This window comes from Lolium rigidum, chromosome 6, assembly GCF_022539505.1.
Source record: "Lolium rigidum isolate FL_2022 chromosome 6, APGP_CSIRO_Lrig_0.1, whole genome shotgun sequence".
Taxonomy (NCBI): domain Eukaryota; kingdom Viridiplantae; phylum Streptophyta; class Magnoliopsida; order Poales; family Poaceae; genus Lolium; species Lolium rigidum.
Window position 1 is genome coordinate 60,969,628 of NC_061513.1, and position 21,177 is coordinate 60,990,804.

Consider the following 21,177-nt stretch of genomic DNA (forward strand, 5'->3'; position numbering starts at 1 on the left):
GGATTTGAGGGCAGCCTCGACGCTGATGGTCCTCAATCACCATGCGCAGCTACTGGATTTTACAATGGAAGTGCTCGTGTAGTCAGAGACCTTGTAGGAGCTGCTCGCCAAGTTTTTGGCGGGAATAAGGTGGACATGGGGGTTGGTGATGCTGACAGGTGCCCATCCATACGCTACGGGCCGGGTCAAGGGTTGTTGGGAGCCCTAGGCTGGTCGCGGGCATGGAGGTAAAGGAGGTTGAGCTGCTTTTTGAGCAACTTTGGCATATTCCTTAGCATCTGAACAAGCCTGCGCCGAGGAGCGAGGAGGATATAAAGTCCAAGCCAGCTGCTAGGTTTCTAAGCCCTCCTCCCTCGCCGCCATTTCTACTAGACATACCTAGGATATGCTACCTAGGAGTTGAAGAAGTTGAGGTGATAGAACTAGAGCTTGAAGAAGAAGCTATGGCAGATCGTGGCCGTGGTGGTAGAAACAGAGGGATAGGTCCTGGAGGAGGAAGATGGGATAACTGGAATAGGCAGCAGCAGAATCAACAACAGCAACAACAGTTTCAGGATTTCCAGCAGAATCAGGGTGGCTTTCCTTTCCCTCCACAACCCTATGGTTTTATTCCTGCTGGGATGCCTCCTCCTTGGGTTTTCTAGGGTGCCTATCCTCAATTCCCTCCCCAGCAATTTGGTTTCCAGTCCAACCAATGGATTGCACCTCCTGCAGAAGACTTTACTCAGAGTAATCGAAGTCCATATGGTGATGGTGCTGCTAGAGCAAAAAGTTTGCAAAATAAGCAGGTGTAGAAGAAGAAAGGTGCTGCCAGTGGGGAGCCTTCTCAGTTGATTCCTAATTAGATGTCTTATGTAGACACTATATGCTTAGGGTGTGGAGAGTCTGGTCACTTTAAGCACTCTTGTGACAAAAAAGCCTTCTGCTTCATCTGCAAAGCTACTAATCATTCTGTGGAGGAATGTCATGTGATAAAAACACCACCTCAGATTGCTAAATATATTGTAAGTGCTACTACTGGGCAGGGTTTCTTCCATATAGAAATTCCTGATGTGGTAGTTAACCCTGTAGCTACTACCAAAAACTGTGGCCTGGTGCTGATTGAGGAAGGGACCATTGCCAAATCAGAGTTGACTAAGAAATTTGCTGGTATCTACAGAATAAATTGGCCTTGGAAGATCAGAGAGCTCACTCAATGGTCATACTTGGTAAAATTCCCTCCACACTTACCAGTTGATCAAGTGATTGGGTATCCTAGATTTGGCCTGACAAAGCCTGGAGTGTGAGTTAAGGTAGAAGCTTGGGATGATGATCCAGATCCTGTGGCAGTAATGAAAAAAGACCTGGATGAAAGTGCATGGTTTGCAGTCCACTTGGTGAGAATGGAATTCTATTGCATAGGCAGTGTCTATGTGTGGCATTCTTCAAGAAGTTGATTGGATGAGCATTTTTTAAGATTGTGTTGAGGTGGTCAGGGTGAGGATCAAGTGTAAAGATCCCACTAAAATCCATGCTGGTAGATTGTTTTATTTTCAGGGGAAGTTTCAACAGTTGTTGTTTGAGGTGGAGGGAGAGCCTGCTATGGGGGTGGTTGAGGACCCTCCTCCTCCACCTCCTCCTCCTTTTGATGACAATCATGGTAGAGGTAGTGATGACCAGACAAATGGGAGACAAGATGGGATGGAAACTGATAGAAATGCTCCAACTGGTAATGCTTCAGCTAGCTCCAATAGTATGGCTCCCAATGCTTCCAGTTCTAGTCATGTGGTGAGAAGAGTGGCTGCTGGAGAAGATGATGTGAAGGAATATGTGAGTGGCTCAGAAATTTATGACCTGCTACTCCAAAAAGGGTGCATTGGTGATGATGGAAGGTTTGTTTGGAATAGTGGTTTAAAAGAAGCTGATGAGTTAGTAAGAGAGGAGGTGCAAATTTTCCTTATGGATGATCAGGAGCACATATCTAGCCAACTGAGAATTGCCCTGGAAGGTGAAAACATGGACAGTGAGGTGCAAGAAGTTGCCCTGCCCGAGGAGATTATTCCTAGCTTTGAGAAGATTGGTATGGAGATAGAAGGGAAGACGGATGAACAAAGAAAAACAGGAAAAGTAAGGTGTGGGGACCTGTACAAGCCACAAGGCAGAGTTCTAGGGTGGATAGGTTGATGAATGTGATGCAAAAAACTATGGAATACAAAAGAAGGAGTAATCTAGAGGAACCAAACAAAAAATATGAAAGGTATAATTCAATCTAATGCTATTCAATCTTTAGATGTTGATTATCTTGAATCTATGGCTAGGAATGTTGGTGTTGATATCTCCGCTATTAATTCTAGTTGTAAATTTGATCAAGACACAACTAGTGAGTGTGTAGGTGGAGCAAAAAAATAGATATAGTTCCTTCGTCTACATATGGTAATACTAGTAGATGTGGTAATCCGACTAAGTGTGTGTTGGTAGATGACGAGATTCCTAGGGAGAGCATGGCTCTTGAATCTCAGGAAAGTGCTTTACTCCTGCTAGCAAAGTAATGGAAAAATATGAGGATTATGAGGATGTAGGTGAGAAATGGATAGAGGTCATTAGGAAATCTCGGGGCAAGCACCCCAGGAAGAAGTTTCAATGTCAATTTCCTTTTTCTACCAGAGGTGTGGCTTTCCGGCAGCCGAAGCCAGGGCCGCGCTATGGGGGTGTAGTGTTCCGACATCCGAAGCCAAAGCCGTCATCCCCACCAAGGGGCCGCCTCTTCCTCCGCCGCCCCTAAGAAGAAGTTGCTACCATCGCCGCAGAAGAAGGTGAACGAGGAGGAGCCGGGGGCGGGGGGGGACCAATATTAGCAAGCGCAGATGTTGCTCCATGACCCTCACGATTCGGCAAAGATCCCTTACATGAGCAAGGTGCTCCACAAGTCGTCAACATGGCTCCGGCAGCGATGCAGGGCTTTGGCGAGGCGTGGTTGGAAACGTACCTAGGCATGATCATCGACCTAGCTGTCTCCGACTTCGACTTCTCTGACTCCAATTAGATTTGATTTAATTTTTAGTAATTTTTGTTTAAATTTGTAATATAGGCCTATGTTTGAATGAAAATCGCTGCCTTTTGTGAATTTGTTTGAATTTTTCTTGACCCTAATTTTTTTTAGGGTGCACCGGTGTAGGAGCCCCTCCTCAAATGGAGGGTGCAAGGGTCGACACTCCCAACGCTTATATCTATTTGAGATGCACCGATGAGGATGCTCTTAGCCATGAGCAAGATGCCAACGTATATGTCAGTATGTCACTGTTGAGTGCAGGGCATCAACACATGGAAAGAATCATAGGATGACATGGTTTCAAGGTTTCTTTCTTCTTCCTTTTTAAGAAGCCGGCAGACACCCGGGATTGTCACGCGAAAGCCAGAGCCGGCTGATGGATATCTTTGTTCCAAACGTGGGTTGCCTCATTTGAGGTTAGGCTGTTATGATAGCGAGCACTTTGACATGTACCACAGACTGTATCAGTCCGATAAACCAGATATTTAACACGTACGGTGAGCGCCGAGCCGGGCATCGACTTCACCCCAAGACATTGGTATCAGTCTATCAGATATCAGCACCTCCGTACGAGTATTGGGAATCGTTGCTAAATGGTTCGAACTTATCTTCATCGGAGCTGCTACTTTTTGGAATAGTGTTAGCCGGCGGAGACAAAACCACGGCGTTGTTCGGTTCTGGAATGCGGTCGCAGTCCGATCCTTTCTTCAACCGCTTCCTGCAAGGCCTTTCCTGAATGTTCCTCATTCTAACAGCAGCTGATAGCTTCAACATGCCTAACTGTATTAGCTGGAACTAGTGGGCATACGTGAAGTAACATTGACAAAAATGCTGGGCACAATAAGCAAGATTCACTGACATTGTTGAGTGCTGGACAGCAACACATGGACGACGTGTTGGCTGTTAACTGCCTACCAGTCTACTGCTGGACATCTTTATCAATCGAATGAGGGTAAGAATTTAAGGGTTTTTTTTCCATTGAAAATCATGAATTCAAGAATATTGATTGCACTGATAACCTGTAGTGAGGTTTTCCTCAAGAATTCTTACCCCCTCTGTTGCTCTCTATCTACTGACTTCCAGTACAGCCTTACATTTTACAACAATATTCTGCAAGCACAGAAAGAATGAAGAGTGCACTCCATGCAGCGGGGAAAAAAAGAACAAATATATGATTCTACAGCTGCACAAAGCTTTTACCCTTTTTAAGCATCAACAAGAATCGCTTATCTGGAGCCAAAATGCAATCTAATGTACCGCTAGCGAGTGGCAGTTTATCTTCAAACTATGTTTCACATGCTTGCTTCGATCTCCTTGGGACGCCACATGGTCTTTTGGACGCAGAGCAGCCCTTCGTTGCCCTTGGTGTAGGTCATGCGGACCTCCCACTGTAGGGACTTCGCCATGCCTTCGAGTTCGCTTACTGTTTCTGCATTATCCCGCACAATCAGTTTGCCTTCTGGCCTCAGTATCCGGTCAACCTCAGCAAACACTCCCAACAGTTTGCATCTGCAACCAAACAAAGAAATTCCATGAGAAGATTCGATTATGTGCAACAGGTATTATACCGTGCACAAACATGTCTGCTCATACACAAGAACCGTGTGGGAATATGGCCCATTTGGTTGCATGAATTGTGAAACCCAGTAGTAGTATAAACAGATGGATTGGGTGGTATGTGCACTGGACTCCCAAAGGAATTGGATACGTGGGAATTGCACACAAAGGAGTTTGGATGCACTATAGCAAATAGTACAAGACAGCTGTGGAATTCTAGCACCCTCCAAAACGTGGAGGAAAGAGAAGTTTACCAAACCACTTTTAGGATCTTCCCTGAAGTCGAAAGGCGACAGAGAAAACTCCTATAGGATTCAACTGAGGCCTATTAGCTAGACTATTTGTGATGGTCAGTTTGGTTTCAGTGCATTGCTCCAATAGCACATATATTTACAGAAGAATATATTAATGATCAATTGGTAAAAGATAAGTATTCGACGAGATATTAAATCCTAGTCAAATGTGAAGCAAATAAATTCATCTCACTTTGATTAAACCAAAGCTGCTAGCAAGTATAAAGAAACTGTGTTCACTGAGAAAAAAAAAATACTGACCTCTTTTTGAGCTTGGAGAACAGATGGTCTGCATGTAGGAGGTCATATGTTCTCGGGTAAGTGCTGAAAGATTCACACCAGTCATGATACATTCCAAACAAGCCACGCTCATAAACAATGGGCAGTGTGTCAGGTGAATCAATTGGTACAATATTCATAACCCAGACTTGTTTTTGGTCCCTCAGAGCTGCAGCAAAACTGCAAAATGTGACCATGTAAAATATTATTAGCTAGAATAGAAATAAAAACGTGCCAAAATGCATTCTCATTATGGGTCTTGAATGAAACATTTCAAAATGAGTGGATTCCGATATCAAATGCATCATCAAGAGATAGAAAAATGGTTTTACATCTTCCAAGACTTGAATGAAAGATGGAATAGTGGCAAGTGACATGTGGACAAATTGTCCTTGGATAGCGCCAACACAATAGTAATGTAATGCATTTTGATAACTTGATGTATTATGATACGTTTTGCAGCTTTAAACAGGTTTTGGTTTTTTTTCTTCAATGCCAAATTTCATCTCATTTTCCTAAGTTACTTGAGCCAAACAGTGGAGATAGAATCTGTATATTGTCCCTGTGTAATATGACTATACTCATATTATTTGTTCTAGATCAAAAGCAAACCAATTACTTACCCTCCATATACGGCTCTCATGTCCATGACATTTCTCACTTTAGACCAGTCAATTCCCATGCCATTCACGTATGATTTACCGACAACCCGTTTCCAGTGTGCATAATCTGCCTCGAAGTCTTCGTTCCCTGGTTTTCCATAAACTCCAACATGAGAACCATCAATCCAAAAGGGGGTCTTCTCAAGCCGTTGAGGCCATGTCTCTGGCCATTTTGACCCTCTTACTGATGGGCCAACAGGCAATTTGTGTATGCACGCTTGTAAAGGTACATTCCTGCAAAACACAAGATTGGTTAGTAAACAAACATATAGTTCACATATGTAAATATATAAGAGCCCTAACCATACCATGCAGCATCTGCATCATCAGTTTCCTTGCATAATGGTGGGCTGTCTTCTGGTCTTTTCTCATAGCAATTGTTGTCCATTGGCTTCTGATATATGGCCATACCAACTTGATTCAATGTATCCTTTGTTTTCTTAACCATTTTCCAGCACATGGATTTGGTCAGAGAAGACATGGCTGAAAAGAGTAAGCAACTGTGTTATATCTGGTTCACCTGTATGCTGAACGAAAAACTCCCCAATTGGTCCATAGCATGTGTTCACTGTATACAAATAATAGGCCTAGTTCTTTCATGAAGTTGGGTGCATCCAATGCTTAGTAATAAGTCATTGTATATGTAACAATAAGTAGAAGGCGTTGTAGGTATAGTAGTTTAAGAGAATTTTCAACATCTGAACCGCTTTTCCAAGCAACATCATCTTTTTACCTAATATATGGATTGTCGTGCAGTGACAGAAAGATATAGCATAACCATTCAACAGAGGTGGTAAATATTTTGGTCCGATGTACCAAATATTTTGGTCCGATGTACTGATGGACTTGAACTATTCTACAGACCCGAGGGAAACAGGATATCTCTGTTTCGGTATGTGGTCATTGGTATTGCAATAACCTTCTGTATCACAGTACGAGTGAAATTAAAAAAGGCATTCAGTACAATACCATTCCAAATCTCAACATCTTCAGGGAGCTTTTGGTAAACAGGAGTTGCAGACCAGACAAAGTAGCCACCAGGACGCAGTAGCCGGTTCAATTCCAACAAAAGCTTGCCACCTGAAAATAAACAGTTAATACTCTTACACATATTAGAGCATTGTTTCCTTCTCAGAACCAGGTTTTCCCACATCAATTACTTCTCCAATTGGAAACATCACGCTGTAGTCAGTAGGAGATAAAGGGAAAAAAATGCCACCAGCAAGACAAACCTTCGATGTGCCAAGGGACTCTGCAGCGAGCACAGTGAATGGCATCAAAAACCCTGCTGGGGTATGGAAGTCTCTTAGTGCCCATTACAGCTGATATTGCTGGAATTCCTCTCTCCAGCGCAAACTGTACTTGAGCTTCATGCTCATCTTTTGGAGCAAATGACATGGTGAGCACATCTCTATCAAACATGTAGCCACCAAAGCTGGCAACTCCACAACCAACATCAAGGATGACACGGCTTCGTTTACCCCATGCAATGTCAGGTAATGCCTGCACGAGTAGTTTGACCAAAGCATGTAAATGCATAGAACGATAGACTGAACAAAAACAATGTGACTAAATACTTGAAACACACAACATGAAATTCCATCATCATTATCCGGAACATGTGCAAACTTCTTTAAGTGAGTGATAGCAGCACTTGCTTGAAGCTTATGTATGTGTAACAGTATTAATCAATCATTGATGTGTGCAAGTATAAGGCATAGTTGGGGCAAAGATACTAAACCTGCTGAATAGTATCGATATAGTGGAGTGCGCCATTCTTGAACTGAGTCCCGCCCCCAGGAAACAGAAGATGGTCCCCAGAAACTTTAACCCAGTTTTGATGGCCCTTGTACTCTGCAAGCTTGGTGTGAGGGACGTTACTGTACCATACCTGCAAACAAAGTGCTACTTGTAATAAGCAAAAAGATTCTTGATCAGCTAAAGATTAGTCAGTGGTGTGGGAATATCATGAAAAGACAGAAGTACCTTGTCCCTGCTCATGGGCCACTCGATGGGGCGCTTATAACCTTCCGGGAGTGGAACAAGGCAAGTCGGGGGCTCTTCAGGGCAATGCCTCTCACGGTGTTCATAATGTTTTGTAGAATGAAGTTTCTTGATGGCCTTCTCATTGTCGAGGCAAGGTATGAAATCTGTCACGGCAATGCTCTTACATAATTTCCAGCTATAGGTGATTGCATCACCTGAAGGTTTTGATGATGCTTGAGCCTCCTTCTCATTCTTTGACTCTGCAGCCTGTGTAGGGAACGACCCATTCTCGGTATTCGACTCCTTCAGAAGTTCAGCTTGAGCTCCATCAGGAAATACCTCAGTAGCTTTTGCAGCCTGTTCCTTCTCCCCACTCTCTTCCACTTTCTCCTGGATCTGAGACTGTTCAGTTGCATCCTGCATGGAATCATCTTCGGACTTGGCTTCTCGGTCTTCCTTCTTCTCTCCATCAGATTTTTCAGCATCGTTTTCAGTTGTGGTGTCATTGTCTTTCCTCTCCTCGGTCTTCTCCTCCTCATCACCAGACTGCCCAGTCTCCCCACCCTCCTTAGCACTCTGCCCTCCTGATTTTCCATTTGCATCATCAAACGAATCCTTACTATCTTCCTTTTCTTTTGATGCTTCCTCAATCATCTCCACAGGCTTCTCCATCGCGTTCTCAGTGAACTTCTCTTCCTCGGGAGCATCCCTGTTACTATGAGACTCGTCTGGAACATTATCATTATTGTCGGTATCCTCGAATTTTGAGGAACCTTCAATAGCATTGCTGGATGCTGTCTCCTCGGTTGTGCCAAAGTCGACTTCCGCACGCTGATCCTTCACTTCCGACTTCTGATTTGACGAAACCTCTACCGGCTCCGATTTCTTACTCGACGGAGCCTCTACCGGGAAGACGGTGGACGATGTCATCATCCAGGCGCCGACCACGCAGAGCGCCACAAACACGGCGACGGTGGTCGTCGTGCACAATGACGAGGACGGCGACGAAGGCCGCCTGGCGTCCATCTTTGCACCTCTGCCAAATGCCATCAGTCCAACTCTCGCATGTACAGGTTCGCCCGCACTGCACGCGGCTCGCTTATATCAACTCGATCGACCAAGCAACGCGTTGGTCGGAGCTTTGGGGCTTTGGCTGCACCAGCGCGCACCTAGGGGAAACTACACATCGTCAGAACTCGAAACATTAGGAATTTATTTATAGCAACCAACGGATCTAAAGAAGGAAACACTGGATCTGCATAGCTGTACCAGCTCAACAACGCCCAAAAATAAATGCTAAATTTGCTATCGGTTTCTTCTTTCCTACTATAGGCTACTAAGGCAACGCCTTCCTAGTAGAAGAGAAGACAATGAAAAAGGCAAGCAAATCGCCCCGTATCAGCATACACGGATACTTAATTAACTACAAAGCGCGTGCATTAACGCACAGGAAATCTGGCGAATTCCATTCCTTGCGCAAATCGCAATCGGATCTGCGGCCTGAGCTAGCTGGGTCCGAGTCTAATAGCAGCAAGACTCCATAGCAAAGGGTGCACTAAACCACTAGCCAATCAGTTCAATGAACATCAACGAACGAGCAAGCTTGAGCTAGATCCGCTCCGGCAGACGGAAAGAGGAAAAGAAGAGAGAGGCGGCAATGCAGAGGCGGTGGATTCGTACCTCGCCGGCCGGGGAGCTGGGCTCCGGCTCCGAGCGGATCTCGAGGGAGGGACTGAGGGGATAGAGGAGGAGAGGCGTCCTTGGATTCGCGGCCGGCGTTATAAAGGCCTACAGCTAGCGTGAGGGAGGAGCGAGCAGTGGAGTGTGCCGAGCGTGTGACAGTGTGAGTGTGAGAAGGAGATGGGTCTGGTTTTGGGGGTGGGAACGGCATTAGCTCGGGTTAAATTAGTGTGAGAAATGTTGACTAAAATTGTTTCATTCACGTGTTGGCATCTTTGCAGATTTGCCCTTTAAATCTCGCGTTATTAAAATAGCTGGTCTACTTATCTTCAAGTTCCAGTTGCCCAGCAATAATTGTCCAACTCTGAGTTATTCCACTTTTCTTTCTGAACTTCAACTTCTCAAGCCACAACAATTTTTCATACAACTTCAATTTCTTTCACTTTCATGACTCATGCGACACACATGATAGGAGACCATAAGCCAACGAAAAACATGCACCTTATCTTTGGTTTTTGACCCAGAATTTCATGTTATTTTAATTTTAAACAGAAGTTCGAACAATACCAATGGCCATGTCCACGTGTAACATGTGGTAAGTGTGGTTGCGAAAAGGAATTGTGAATTTACATAGCCCTAAACTAGTTGATTCCAAACTCGATTGAGCAAGGAAGCACCATGTGCGCTCTCGCTCTCTCCTCCATTTCCTCTTGTCCTTGAACAGTAGCTGATCGAGAGCCTCTTCGCCCCAGGCCAAGCCGAGGCCAACTCCAGTGGCTATGCCGTCTGGAGATGGTTGAGGCGAGGCGTCGGCCCTCATCCTTTGTATATTATTATGTATGAGTTTAGTATTATTTTAGGGTTTGAGTTGTTTCCCCTTGTGGAGACTGGCACCATGCCAAGGGGATTGTGGCTGCGATCGCATCCAAACTGTGTTCGGTGGCCGGCTGCGTTTTTTTGCTTCTTGCCGTCGTGCTCCGCTGGACAGAGCCGAGGACGGAAAGGATTTCTTCTGCAGCGCCCCGATGGAATAAGCTCGATGTGCAGCCTCCAAATCTAGAAATCAAGATCGTCGTTCCTCCTCCTACTATGTCTACGCTATCTCGTCGCGATGGAGGCGGAATATGGGGGTGGAGCGGAAGGCTGGAGCTCAGGGAACTGATTGTGATGTTGTTGTTGCAGCTTGCCCTTGGAATTCAACCACGAAGGCCAGGACTGCGAACCGCGGAATTCATTCACTCCGCATTGTAGTGTTAGGCTAGCGCCGCATCATCTTCTACCTCTAGGACATGATTCAGTTGCGGGGGTTCTTCGATCTCAGAGCGGCGCCCCACGCCGACGGCAGCCCAAGTTGCGAAGTCCTGACGGTGCTCGTGTCTGCAGACCTTGCTCGAGCTCAGACGGAGAAGGACATGATTGCTTTTTTATATTTTTTATAGGGTCTTTAATGTGAAAAATAAGGACCAGTTCGACGTATGTGTACTCGTTAGGGTCCTCTTGGTAAGCTATATCGCCGCTTAGCCTTCTGGCCTCTCCCATGTTCTTTGAAAACGTGGAAAGCATCACGAATACGAATTAGGATGGTAGACAAAAGATATCGGCCGCCCTCTGAACAAACCCTAGCCGCCTTCACTTCAGTCTCCTCCATAGATCAGTTCTCCCTCCTCTGGCCGGCTTCACCGGCGTCGAGAGGAGTCGGGAACCCGATATATGCATGGAGTTTTCAATAAAGGTAGTGTTTTCAGTAGATTGTGTTAGAGTTTTAGTAACCGTCTTCTTGTTTTTTTCCCTTCAATGGATATGACATCATCTGCCATAACTGATTTTCGTCCTTTCGTTCGACGACGAGATCTTCTTCCTGACGTCAATGACGGTGTTGAAAGATTACAGTTCTCTAGGTATGGAGGATTCAGATCTTGCTTCGCTAGATCGATTTTGGATAATTTCTCATGGTTGCCGCGAGGAGGATTGTCCTCGCAACTTTTGTCTCATCTGCTACATCCTCAACAATGGTGATTTGTACTCTCCGCTCTCCAGCGACGTCGACAAGGCTGATCGTTTGTTATTCCCTGACATACTGGTGTTGGTAGTTTTTCCGATGTTGATTGCCTACTTTAACGGTTGCGCGCGTGCATGCAACCTTAGCATTGCGGTTCAAATTAAAATTATAGAAGAAGCTTCGTTGGTATTTACAGGTTTATGGTTTGTTATCTATTTTTAGCTCGCTTCAGGAAAATAGAAGATTCTGTCTTGGAAGAAAAAAGAGTTTGAAAACTTCGAAGGTTTGATAGTACCTTTTATATTTTATTGTGTAATCGTTGAAGACAGCTGAGTTCATGTATCTTTACCAAGTAGTACTATTTATTACTATAGGTACTATGGTATTAGTTGTAAAAAAAGTTATCTTGAGTAAAGGTGGAAAGCATATCACGCACGAGATGTAGGCTGAAATGCTTGTTTTTAGGAGGGTCGGGATGCAAAAGTGTGGCCGCGTACCACTCTCGGCACATGGCGGAACGCGTGAGCGGGAGCGCGCGCGGAGGCCCCCACGGCTCGTCGACATGCACCTACCACGCACCCCGTCCACTGCACCAGCTCACCGACACGTGGGGTCCCAGATGAATCCCACTACACGGGTTCACGGAGCCAGGCACAGGAACATCGCCCACCACATGCGGTATCCCGGGACCCGCCCCGCCCGCATCGTGATCCACTCCCCGCAACCGAGAGCCGGTGTCGGTGGCGCGCTGTAGAACCTGGGACCCTGGCCCCGGGCGTCGGGGTTGGGGACAAGCCCACTAGTTGCCACCATCACCAGTCCACCACCCGGCTGGCATCGTGGATGGTCGCGTCGGCGTCGGCGTCGGCGCGGCTGATCGGGCGGGTCAGGCAGTAATGCGGCGGCGCCTAGCTACCCCGGCGGCCGTGTCGTGGATACCTGCCGGATTCATGGCTACCGGTCGTGGTATTACTCCTCTGAATGTTGAGGCACACCAAACTGCTCCTGATCTGGACTTCGCACCACCAGATTTGCCTAATCCGAAAGGTCTTCTTTGATTATTACTACAGAATCTGCTCGCTGATTGGTTCTACTACTCCATATCGATGTGCCTGAGAGCGAATCTAGTCGACGCCCGATCGAGTAGACTGCGCTGTATGTGTGCGTGGACTGCTGACGGCTCGCAACAGTAGCTTACAGATCCATTGTTGCTCTTATACCACTCAACAGTGTTCCACCTGTTTGCATTACACTCCTGCTCCAGCAACACCCTGTATACACTGATTGCCAGTGATCCCTCAGATCTGAACATTGCGCCGCCCAGGGAACGGGATCACATCGATCGGCCTTGCTAACTACTTTTTTTTTGTTACAAAGAAGTGGATCATATATTAGCGTAGCACGTGGGAGGTACATTTTTCATACAGACCCTTTACATCACTTGTCCTAAAGAACCAAGTATTTGAAGATAAGGCCTGCACTTTTACAAGGAGCACCCTAGTAAGAAAACTGAAAAAGCAATCACGACCATGGGTATCGCCGCCACCAGCCGTCGGCGTCCTCAAGGCGTTGCCGCCGAGGAGCAGGGCGAGAGCACTCGAGCGCCCCCTTCCGGCGAGCCACCGTCGTCGCTGGCTACCTTGAGGCTGCCGAGGACGAAACACTTGGCAGCATCTAGGCGTCGAGCTCCAGCAGATGACGGAGAGTAGCCTCCGATCGGAGGTTGTAGATTGGCCTCCATGGCCAAAGATAGCCATGGCAAGATTGCCACCGGCTTGTAAGCACTTGTCGAGGAAGATCCACCATCGAAGATGCGGAGACGAAGAGCACATGCACCATCCACCTTGAACAGCACAGGGATCCTCCGCTCCTCCTAGAAGACGCCGATGTACAACATACTGTTGCTCCCTTCTCCCCCCCCCCGCCACCATGGCCGGCCAGAGAATGGCGAGACTTGCAGCGGCACCTTTTCTTCTCCTCCTGCCGCCACGGCCGACCAAAGAAGATGCAGGTGCTTGCAGCAGCAAGCTGAGCTCAGCAAGAACGGGTTTATTGAGGGAGACTGTGGCTCCCGACGATTGATCCACCTCCGGCCGCCGGAGCTGAATAGATCGAACAGAAAACCCTAGGCAACCACCGATCTGGCCGAATAGATCGGAGATTCTGCTCCAAACTACGGGCATATAGCCCAGAACCAGCCTAGCTACTAACCAATACAGGGGCCGGTCTCCATCCCTCCAACCTCTCCGGTCAGCGAGGCCGCCGGAGAAGGTGGAGGAAGGAGCCGGGAGCGACTTGGAGTCTCTCAAGGGGAGGAGCGAAGGAGAGCGGTGCGGGGTAGGGAAAGTGAATATCCTTGCTAACTACTTTACAGCATCTCTATCCGAACCCTATAATATAAAAAATAGGTGAGAATAAATTTAGTTCTCTAAACGGTGACCGCCAGATCAGAACCCCAAAATCTTAAAGGGCTAAAATATTTAACATCATTTTCGAAACATCTCAAAAACATAAAGTTCAAGCATGCACAAATATTATCCAAAAAAAAATCAGATCTATCAAGTTTGATCCAAAAGCCATAGCATGTTTATGTTGTTGAGGCCACCACCCCATCTCGACCACCTCAAACACCACCACCACCGCCGCCACCACTCTCTCGAGTCAAGATCTTTGCACAGGCGATCTCCCAATATGCCCTACCTTTACCAACCAAGGAGCTAGGGTTCATGAACATGATGGTGCGGTCGGCATCCTTCCTCTCCTTGGCCAACTTCTCCGCCTCAAGTGCAAGCCTTTGTTGTTCTGTCTTCTTCTCCTTCGCCATTCATTCTTTCTTCTTCTAGTGTCATCCTTAGTTCCTCCTTTGCCTCAGGTGCTTGTACACATCTTGTTGGATATGTCCATACTGGGTGATTGGCACCCCACTCGGTGGTGCATTGGTCACCACCAAGGCCACCGTCAAGTCCTCGATCGTGGGCCAGCCGCCACCTCAGTCACCACTTCCTCAGCCTCATCTTACTCGACCTCTTCTTCCTCGGCCACCACTTCCTCGACCTCTTCTTCCCCGGCGTAGGCGTCGCCTTAACTATCACCGTTACCGAAATAGAGGTCGTCAAGCCCTTGAGTGTGTGTAGAATCCAATTGGGACATGAAATCGGCGACCCCAATCTCAGACGCACTTGCTTGAGACTCGGCCATTCCAACGATCACGTCGCATGAGGCGACTCGGGGACGAGATGCGTCTGCCGCCACGGAAGAGGTAGAAGGTGTGGTCGTTTGACACCCAGCGGCGCCTTGGCCTTGTGTGTAGGCGTAGAGGTCAATGCAACAGTGGCCTTCCTCTTCTTCTTCTTCTTCTTCTTCTTCTTCTTCTTCTTCTTCTTCTTCTTCTTCTTCTTCTTCTTCTTCTTCTTCTTCTTCTTCTTCTTCTTCTTCTTCTTCTTCTTCTTCTTCTTCTTCTTCTTCTTCTTCTTCTTCTTCTTCTTCTTACGCGAGTGGGCTTTCTCCTCCGACTGTGAGTGGGCTTGCATCGCTACCGTCGGCTTACGCGATCACGGTCCGCTCAACATCGGCTCAAGGGGCGGCTTGCCCACGGTCGAGGACTTGCCGGTGGCCTTGGTTGTCGGTACCGCCGCTCGCACCGCGCCTGTATTGCCCAACTGCTTCCGCGACATCGAAGGCGCCGCGGGGGTCGAATCGGGTGGCGATGTGTCAGCGGAAAAGCTATGGCAGACATGCGAAAATGAGATATGGTGCCATTCTGGCGGGGAGAGGGGAGAACGGTGGCGTCAGCATCGGCGACGACTAGCGGCGGATTTAGGCGGGAGGGTCGGCCGCTGGGCGGGAACTCAATTTTTTGTCACTGAGGTGGGCGAGGAGGAAATATGAGAGACGTGCGTCAAGTTTTAGGGGTCACACTCATTTTTACATTTTTAGTGCTTCAGTCGTTTTTGGGTTTCGGCTTCGAGACGCTTATGGCTGTTAGAGCATCTCTAACAGAGCCCGTAAAAGGCCCAAAACCGAAAAATAACCGCCGTTTTACGGGTTCGGGGCGAAAAACGGCGCCGATCAGGGACCGAAAACGGCCCAAAACCGAAAATAATTTTTCGGGCTGCGTTCGGTTCGCTCCGTCGGCCTGTATTTGTAGGGGCCGACGGAGTGAACCGAACGCAGCCCGAACACAATCCCTAATTTGCGCGCGAGGGAACCTTCAGCTCGTCCCAACCGCCGCCGCCCTAGCCGATCTGTGCACCCTCGCTTCCTCTGCGCCGCCAACCTCCGATTTGTCCCCGATGAGTCTCGAATCGACCCCGCCGACCGCCGTTGCTACCCCGCCGGCGCCGGCACCGTCTCCCGTGGTCACCGGAGCTTCCGCCGCTCCACCACCAATCCCGGCCACCGCTCCCACCCTTGTGACCCCCGCGGTCTCGTCGACGACTGCGGCGAAGAGGCGGCGCGCGGGAACGCATCTGCTCCCGCAAGCCGGTGCAGGGGCGGTCCCCGGTGGTGGGTCGGCGGTGAAGCCGAAGGCCGTCCGTGCGAGACCGAAGAGTTTGGGTCCGAAAAGGACCAAAGTGAAGGCGGCGACTGGCCATGGCCCCGCGCCTCCCTGCCCATCTCCGCCTACGCCACTGCCGCCGCCTCCGGAATCCACCACGACCGCCGCTCACGACGTGGTCGACGATGGCGCAGCAAGGTACACATGAACTCTTCCTCCGTTTTTTCCATTGCAAATACGTACTGAGGCCTCGTCAAATTAGGAACGATTCCACCACGTACATGGAGATGTTGGGGGAGGTGTAACCCACTCCCGCCATTCGGCAATGAGAACTACTGCGCGGAAGAAGGGGAAGAAGGGGACGAAGGGGACGAGGGGGACGAGGAAGAGGACGACGGTGTGGTGGAGGTTACGGCCGATGGAAATCGGAAGAAGAGGAGGGCCAACAACTACACGGAGGTTGAAGACGCCACCTTGTGCCGAGCTTGGGCCTCCGTGGGGATGGAGAGGTTGCTCCGAAGAAGGCTGCGATGGTTGCGCTCGACGACACCGAGGACGAGAAGGATGGAAGGAACGCCGACAAGCCGGAGGGGAACAAGAAAGCGAAGGAAAGGATAAGGCTCGAGGGGAGGCTGCATTGTTGAGGGACAAGTTTGATCAAATGATGAAGTCGAAGGAGGTGATAGCGACCAAGACTTTGGAGACCAAGCGTGTCATCATCGAGACGAAGAAGGAGGTGAGCCTTGCAAAGCTTGAAGCCAGGCGAGAGGAAGCAAAGACCAAAGCCAAGTTGGAGGAGATGAGGATCGATGTGAAGAAGGCGAAAGCAACGAAGCTACTATTGGCCGAAGAGAGGGCAATCTTGATGATGAACACGAAGAAAATGAATGAGGTTCAGCTGGAGTGGTGGAAGGAGACCTCGGCGGAGATCACGGCGAGGCGAAGAGCTGCTCGTCAAGAGGCAACTGCTGCTGCCGATGTGCCTCCAGGAGGTGGTGCCGATGTGACTCCAGGAGGTACTACCGATGGTGCTGATGGCGGTACTGCCTATGTTTGATGCCGGCGGTTAGATCTGATGGTGAACTATGAACTGTATCATTTGGTTGTGTCATTTGATGTCTGTACTATGAACTATGTATGATTTGTTTGTGTTTTAAACGTTCAACTTTGATCGATCATATGCAAATCAATTTCATAAACCTTGTTTTTACGGGTTTGGATGCCCCAGGGCAGAACAGAGCCCGTAAACCCAAATTTTACAGTTTGGATTTACGGGCTCTGTTCTGTCATTTTTCGGCCCGTAAACACGAGTTCGGTGCACCGAACTCGTGTTTTTCGGTTCCACTTTTTACGGGCTCTGTTAGAGATGCTCTTAGCGGCCTATCTTTTCTCCTCTAAAGTCTAAAACCGTTTTAAGCTTCAGTTAGAGATGCTCTTAGGTAGCATACTGTACTGCCGGTAGATGAGATCGATCGATCGATCTGGGAGGGTGAATCAAAAGCGAGCTTTAACGAGGAATCAACCAAGCACGAGGACCCAACTCAACAGGGGACAGGGAAGAGAGCATCGCACGAGCTGCCCGATCTCTTCTGTCTAACTCACCGTCGGCAGCCGTACTCTTCATGATGGAGCCACAGCTCCGGAACATGCTAGCTGCAAGCTCAAAAGAATGACCACGAGGACAAGGAATTCAGAGACCTTTACAAACAAAAAAGAGCGTGAGGTCTGAGTTGCTTCGAACGCACTAGATTTGATTACTGCAGGAAAAAAAGCTCAAGTGCGTGAGTAAGGTTGCAATTGCTTGGAGCGCACTTGATCTGACTGTGAAGTGGAGTTGGGCACGCCGCCACCACAGCTGAGCCTTTTTTTAAAGCTGTTTCCAGGCTTCCTTTTTTTTCGAAATGGGACCATCGCCCCGGCAATAGTTTCCAGGCTTCCTGCATTTCCTCTGAGGAAACGAAGGAGAATTTAGTTACCAACCCACATGTGCTTGGCAGCTTCTTCCATTTGAGAGAGTGCGCGTCCATCCGATTCTGGCCGCAACAGCAAGGAAACCCGCCAATCCGTGGCCATCCCCTTGCTACTTGCGAGTTGCGACTAGCAGCTAGTGTTTCCGACCAATATTCATGTATGAATCTAGCTTGACCAACACACTTACCTCGCCAACTCTGACGTAACGTTTGCTACCTTGACCACGCATCTCCAATGGTTAGTGCCAAGAATCACGCCAAACCGCTAGAAAATTTGTAGTGCTACATTTTTTGATGGGAAATTTGCAGGAGAGAACTGAAAGCCTGCTACTCCCTCCGTTCCATTTTTTTGATCGGCACGGAGAGGAGGCAACGCTACCATGTAAGTAGGTAATGTCCCGCGTTGATTAAATTGGATTCAAGTCAGTATGGTGTAATATTTTTCCAATATACTGTAGCATATCAAAAGTAAGTGATATTAACTAGGTGGAAACGAAGCCCCTCTTAGGGCTCGGGTACGTGTTTATATATGATGAGAATAGCCCTCACCATAGCGTACAAGGGAGCTCTTTTTGTTAGCTCGATTAGATGAACCAAAATCCCCTAGGTCTTTTCTAGGGTTCCCTATCTCCTCTCGCGGCGCTCACGGGAGTCACCAATTTACCTCTGGGGATCTACATCCGATCGACGTGATTTGTGTAAAAGCGCTCGCTTGACCGAGAGGTGGAGAGTTCTCTGGTCAATCTCTGGCCACGAGAAGGGGTGCATGGCGGAACAAGTGGGGCTGTCGGAGGAGGAACCTATGATCCCGGTGATGGATCAGGAGAAACATGATTCCCCGTCCGGGCGGGGCACAGATGGTGCGGGCGGTTCAAGTATGGCAGAGTTTGAGAAGGAATTGGAGGACAGGTTCGAAGGGCTCAATCTTGTGGGAGAGGAAGAGACGGATCTTGATTTTTATGAAGAGCTTGATGATCTGATTGGAGATGTACGATGGCTAGTGATCTTTAGGGTTCATACCACAAAACCATTTAGTCATGCGGCTATGTTCAAGCAGATGCGCAATGCATGGGTTCCGACGCAGGAGGTTACTTTCAAAGCAAAAGGTGCAAATTTGCTTGCCCAATTCCATTGTCTTGGAGATTGGTCGAGAGTAATGGAGGGAGGGTCGTGGTTGTTCCGTGGAGCGGCACTGGTAATGGCAGAATATGATGGCTTCACAAATGTGGAGGAGTATAAGCTGGATAAAATTCCAATTTGGACCTGTATTCAGGGAATTCCAGAAGGTTTGATGGAAAAGAAAGATCTAGCTGAGAAGGTAGGGAAGAAGATGGATGAGCCACCAATTTTGGTTATTGTCAGTGAAGGGAAAATTAACCCTTCAAAATATCTTTGTGCCAGGGTTCATCTTGATCTCAATAAACCTTTAGTTTGGTTGGTGCCAATAAACTTAAAAGAAAGGAAGAAGTACCCTGTACAATATGAGAGACTGCCTGATTTTTAAAAGTTTTGTGGACTTTTGGGCCACAAAGTGAGGGAATGTGGGGATGGAGTGCATGAAGAAGATCAGTGTCAATGGGGTGATTGGCTGAAGGTTGTGTTTGAACGAAACATCCCGATCGGGGCTGGAAGAGGAGGAGGAAACCGAGATGGCTTCGGAGGACGGGGTAGAGGAAAAGGGCGCAATCCAGGTGATGCAAACGAATTTGAAAATTCAGATATGAAAATTGTACCGGATGTTGGATTGGAGGGGGACCGTGTTATTCGCAAGCGCCTGAGTGGGAGTAAGGGTTCTGATAGTGTTTCGGTTAATGTTCTAACCAAGACAGGGAGAGTAGCTGAGTAGGTTAACTTGCTAGAGTATGGCAATGGAGTGATTTCTGGGGAAAGTCCAATATCTACTCCTCAGAAGGTTCAACCACCAAAACGGCAGAAGAAGGTGATGAACGGTGGGGAAAGTGAAGATGTGATAGGATCAGCGGCCTCCAGTGAGGAGGATCGCCGAGAGCAATGAAACTCTGTGGTCTAAACTGCCGCGGGCTTCGCAACCGTCGGGCAGTTCGAGCTCTTCTGGACCTCCAGAAGCAAATAAAACCAGATGTGCTTTTCTTATCCGAAACACATTTGGATAAAGCTAGGGCAGAAAAGTTAATGAGAAAGTTGGGTTTTGTTCTTTTGAGTATTTTTGAGAGTGATGGCCAAAGTGAAGGTTTACTGATGTTTTGGCGGAGAGAGACAAAAATAATCGAGAAAAGCGTTACAAAAATTATATTGATGTAGTGATTGAGGATGACACAAACTGGGGGTTCACTGGTGTTTATGGTGAACCAAGCTCATCTGACCTGGGATGCTCTACGTAATCTCCATGAACAGATGCAAATGCCATGGTTGGTACTTGGGGATTTTAATGAGATATTGTTTAATTATGAGAAGGAAGGTGGTCGTCCGAGGGCTCAACAAGCGATGCAAGCGTTCCATGATGCTTTAAAGGACCGTGAGCTTGAAGATATGGGATATGTAGGAGATCTTTTCACATGGAGAAGGGGAAACATGAGAGAAAGATTGGACAGAGGGGTGGTCAATGATAGTTGTAATAATTTGTTCCCTTATGCTAGTCTTATAAATAGTGAGACGGTATTATCTGATCAGCGGCCAATTTTGGTTGATACGGAGTACCTATCTACCTCGCATGTGATAATTAACGGGCCAAGGAGATTTGAGGCCCGATGGCTTAAAGAGAATGCGGTGGAAGAGATGGTGAAAACAGCCTGGGAAAGGGCGAAAGCAAGAGGAGAGGATCCATCTTTGATGCAAAAAGTTAATGATGTGCACTCGGATTTGCATACTTGGGATAAGCAGATTTTGAAGGCACCGGCAAGGAAATGGAGGGAATTAAAAGGGGATCTTGAATAATTGAGGAGAGGTCCAATGAATGATGCAACTTTGGCAGCTTAGAAAGAAATCCAGGTACAAATTGAAATTAATCTAGAGATGGAAGAGATGTTCTGGGTGCAAAGAGCTAGAGCGAATTGGTTAAAACATGGTGATAGAAATACAAATTATTTTCATAACTTTGCTTCGAAGAGGAAAAAGCATGACAAAATCAAGGGTCTCATTGAGGACAATGGGATCATGCATGAAGATAGAGATGCAATGTGTGGAGTAGTCTATAACTATTTTTCAAGCCTTTTTACTTCAGAAGTCATTGATCCAGAGGAGGGAGTG

At 47.6% G+C, this 21,177-nt stretch overlaps 1 protein-coding gene across 1 annotated transcript; it reads right to left on the minus strand.

Annotated features, from left to right (window-relative positions):
• Positions 1 to 4,020: 4,020 nt before the first annotated feature.
• LOC124659046 (probable methyltransferase PMT24) lies at positions 4,021 to 9,582 on the minus strand. The gene is made up of 9 exons (XM_047197008.1): positions 9,486 to 9,582; positions 7,806 to 8,974; positions 7,561 to 7,710; positions 7,052 to 7,322; positions 6,789 to 6,899; positions 6,128 to 6,302; positions 5,781 to 6,053; positions 5,140 to 5,337; positions 4,021 to 4,537 (listed from the first exon to the last, which is right to left on the minus strand). Exons 2-9 carry the CDS (start codon positions 8,853 to 8,855, stop codon positions 4,321 to 4,323), a joined length of 2,445 nt encoding a protein of 814 aa, XP_047052964.1. The 5' UTR covers positions 8,856 to 8,974; positions 9,486 to 9,582; the 3' UTR covers positions 4,021 to 4,320.
• Positions 9,583 to 21,177: the final 11,595 nt, after the last annotated feature.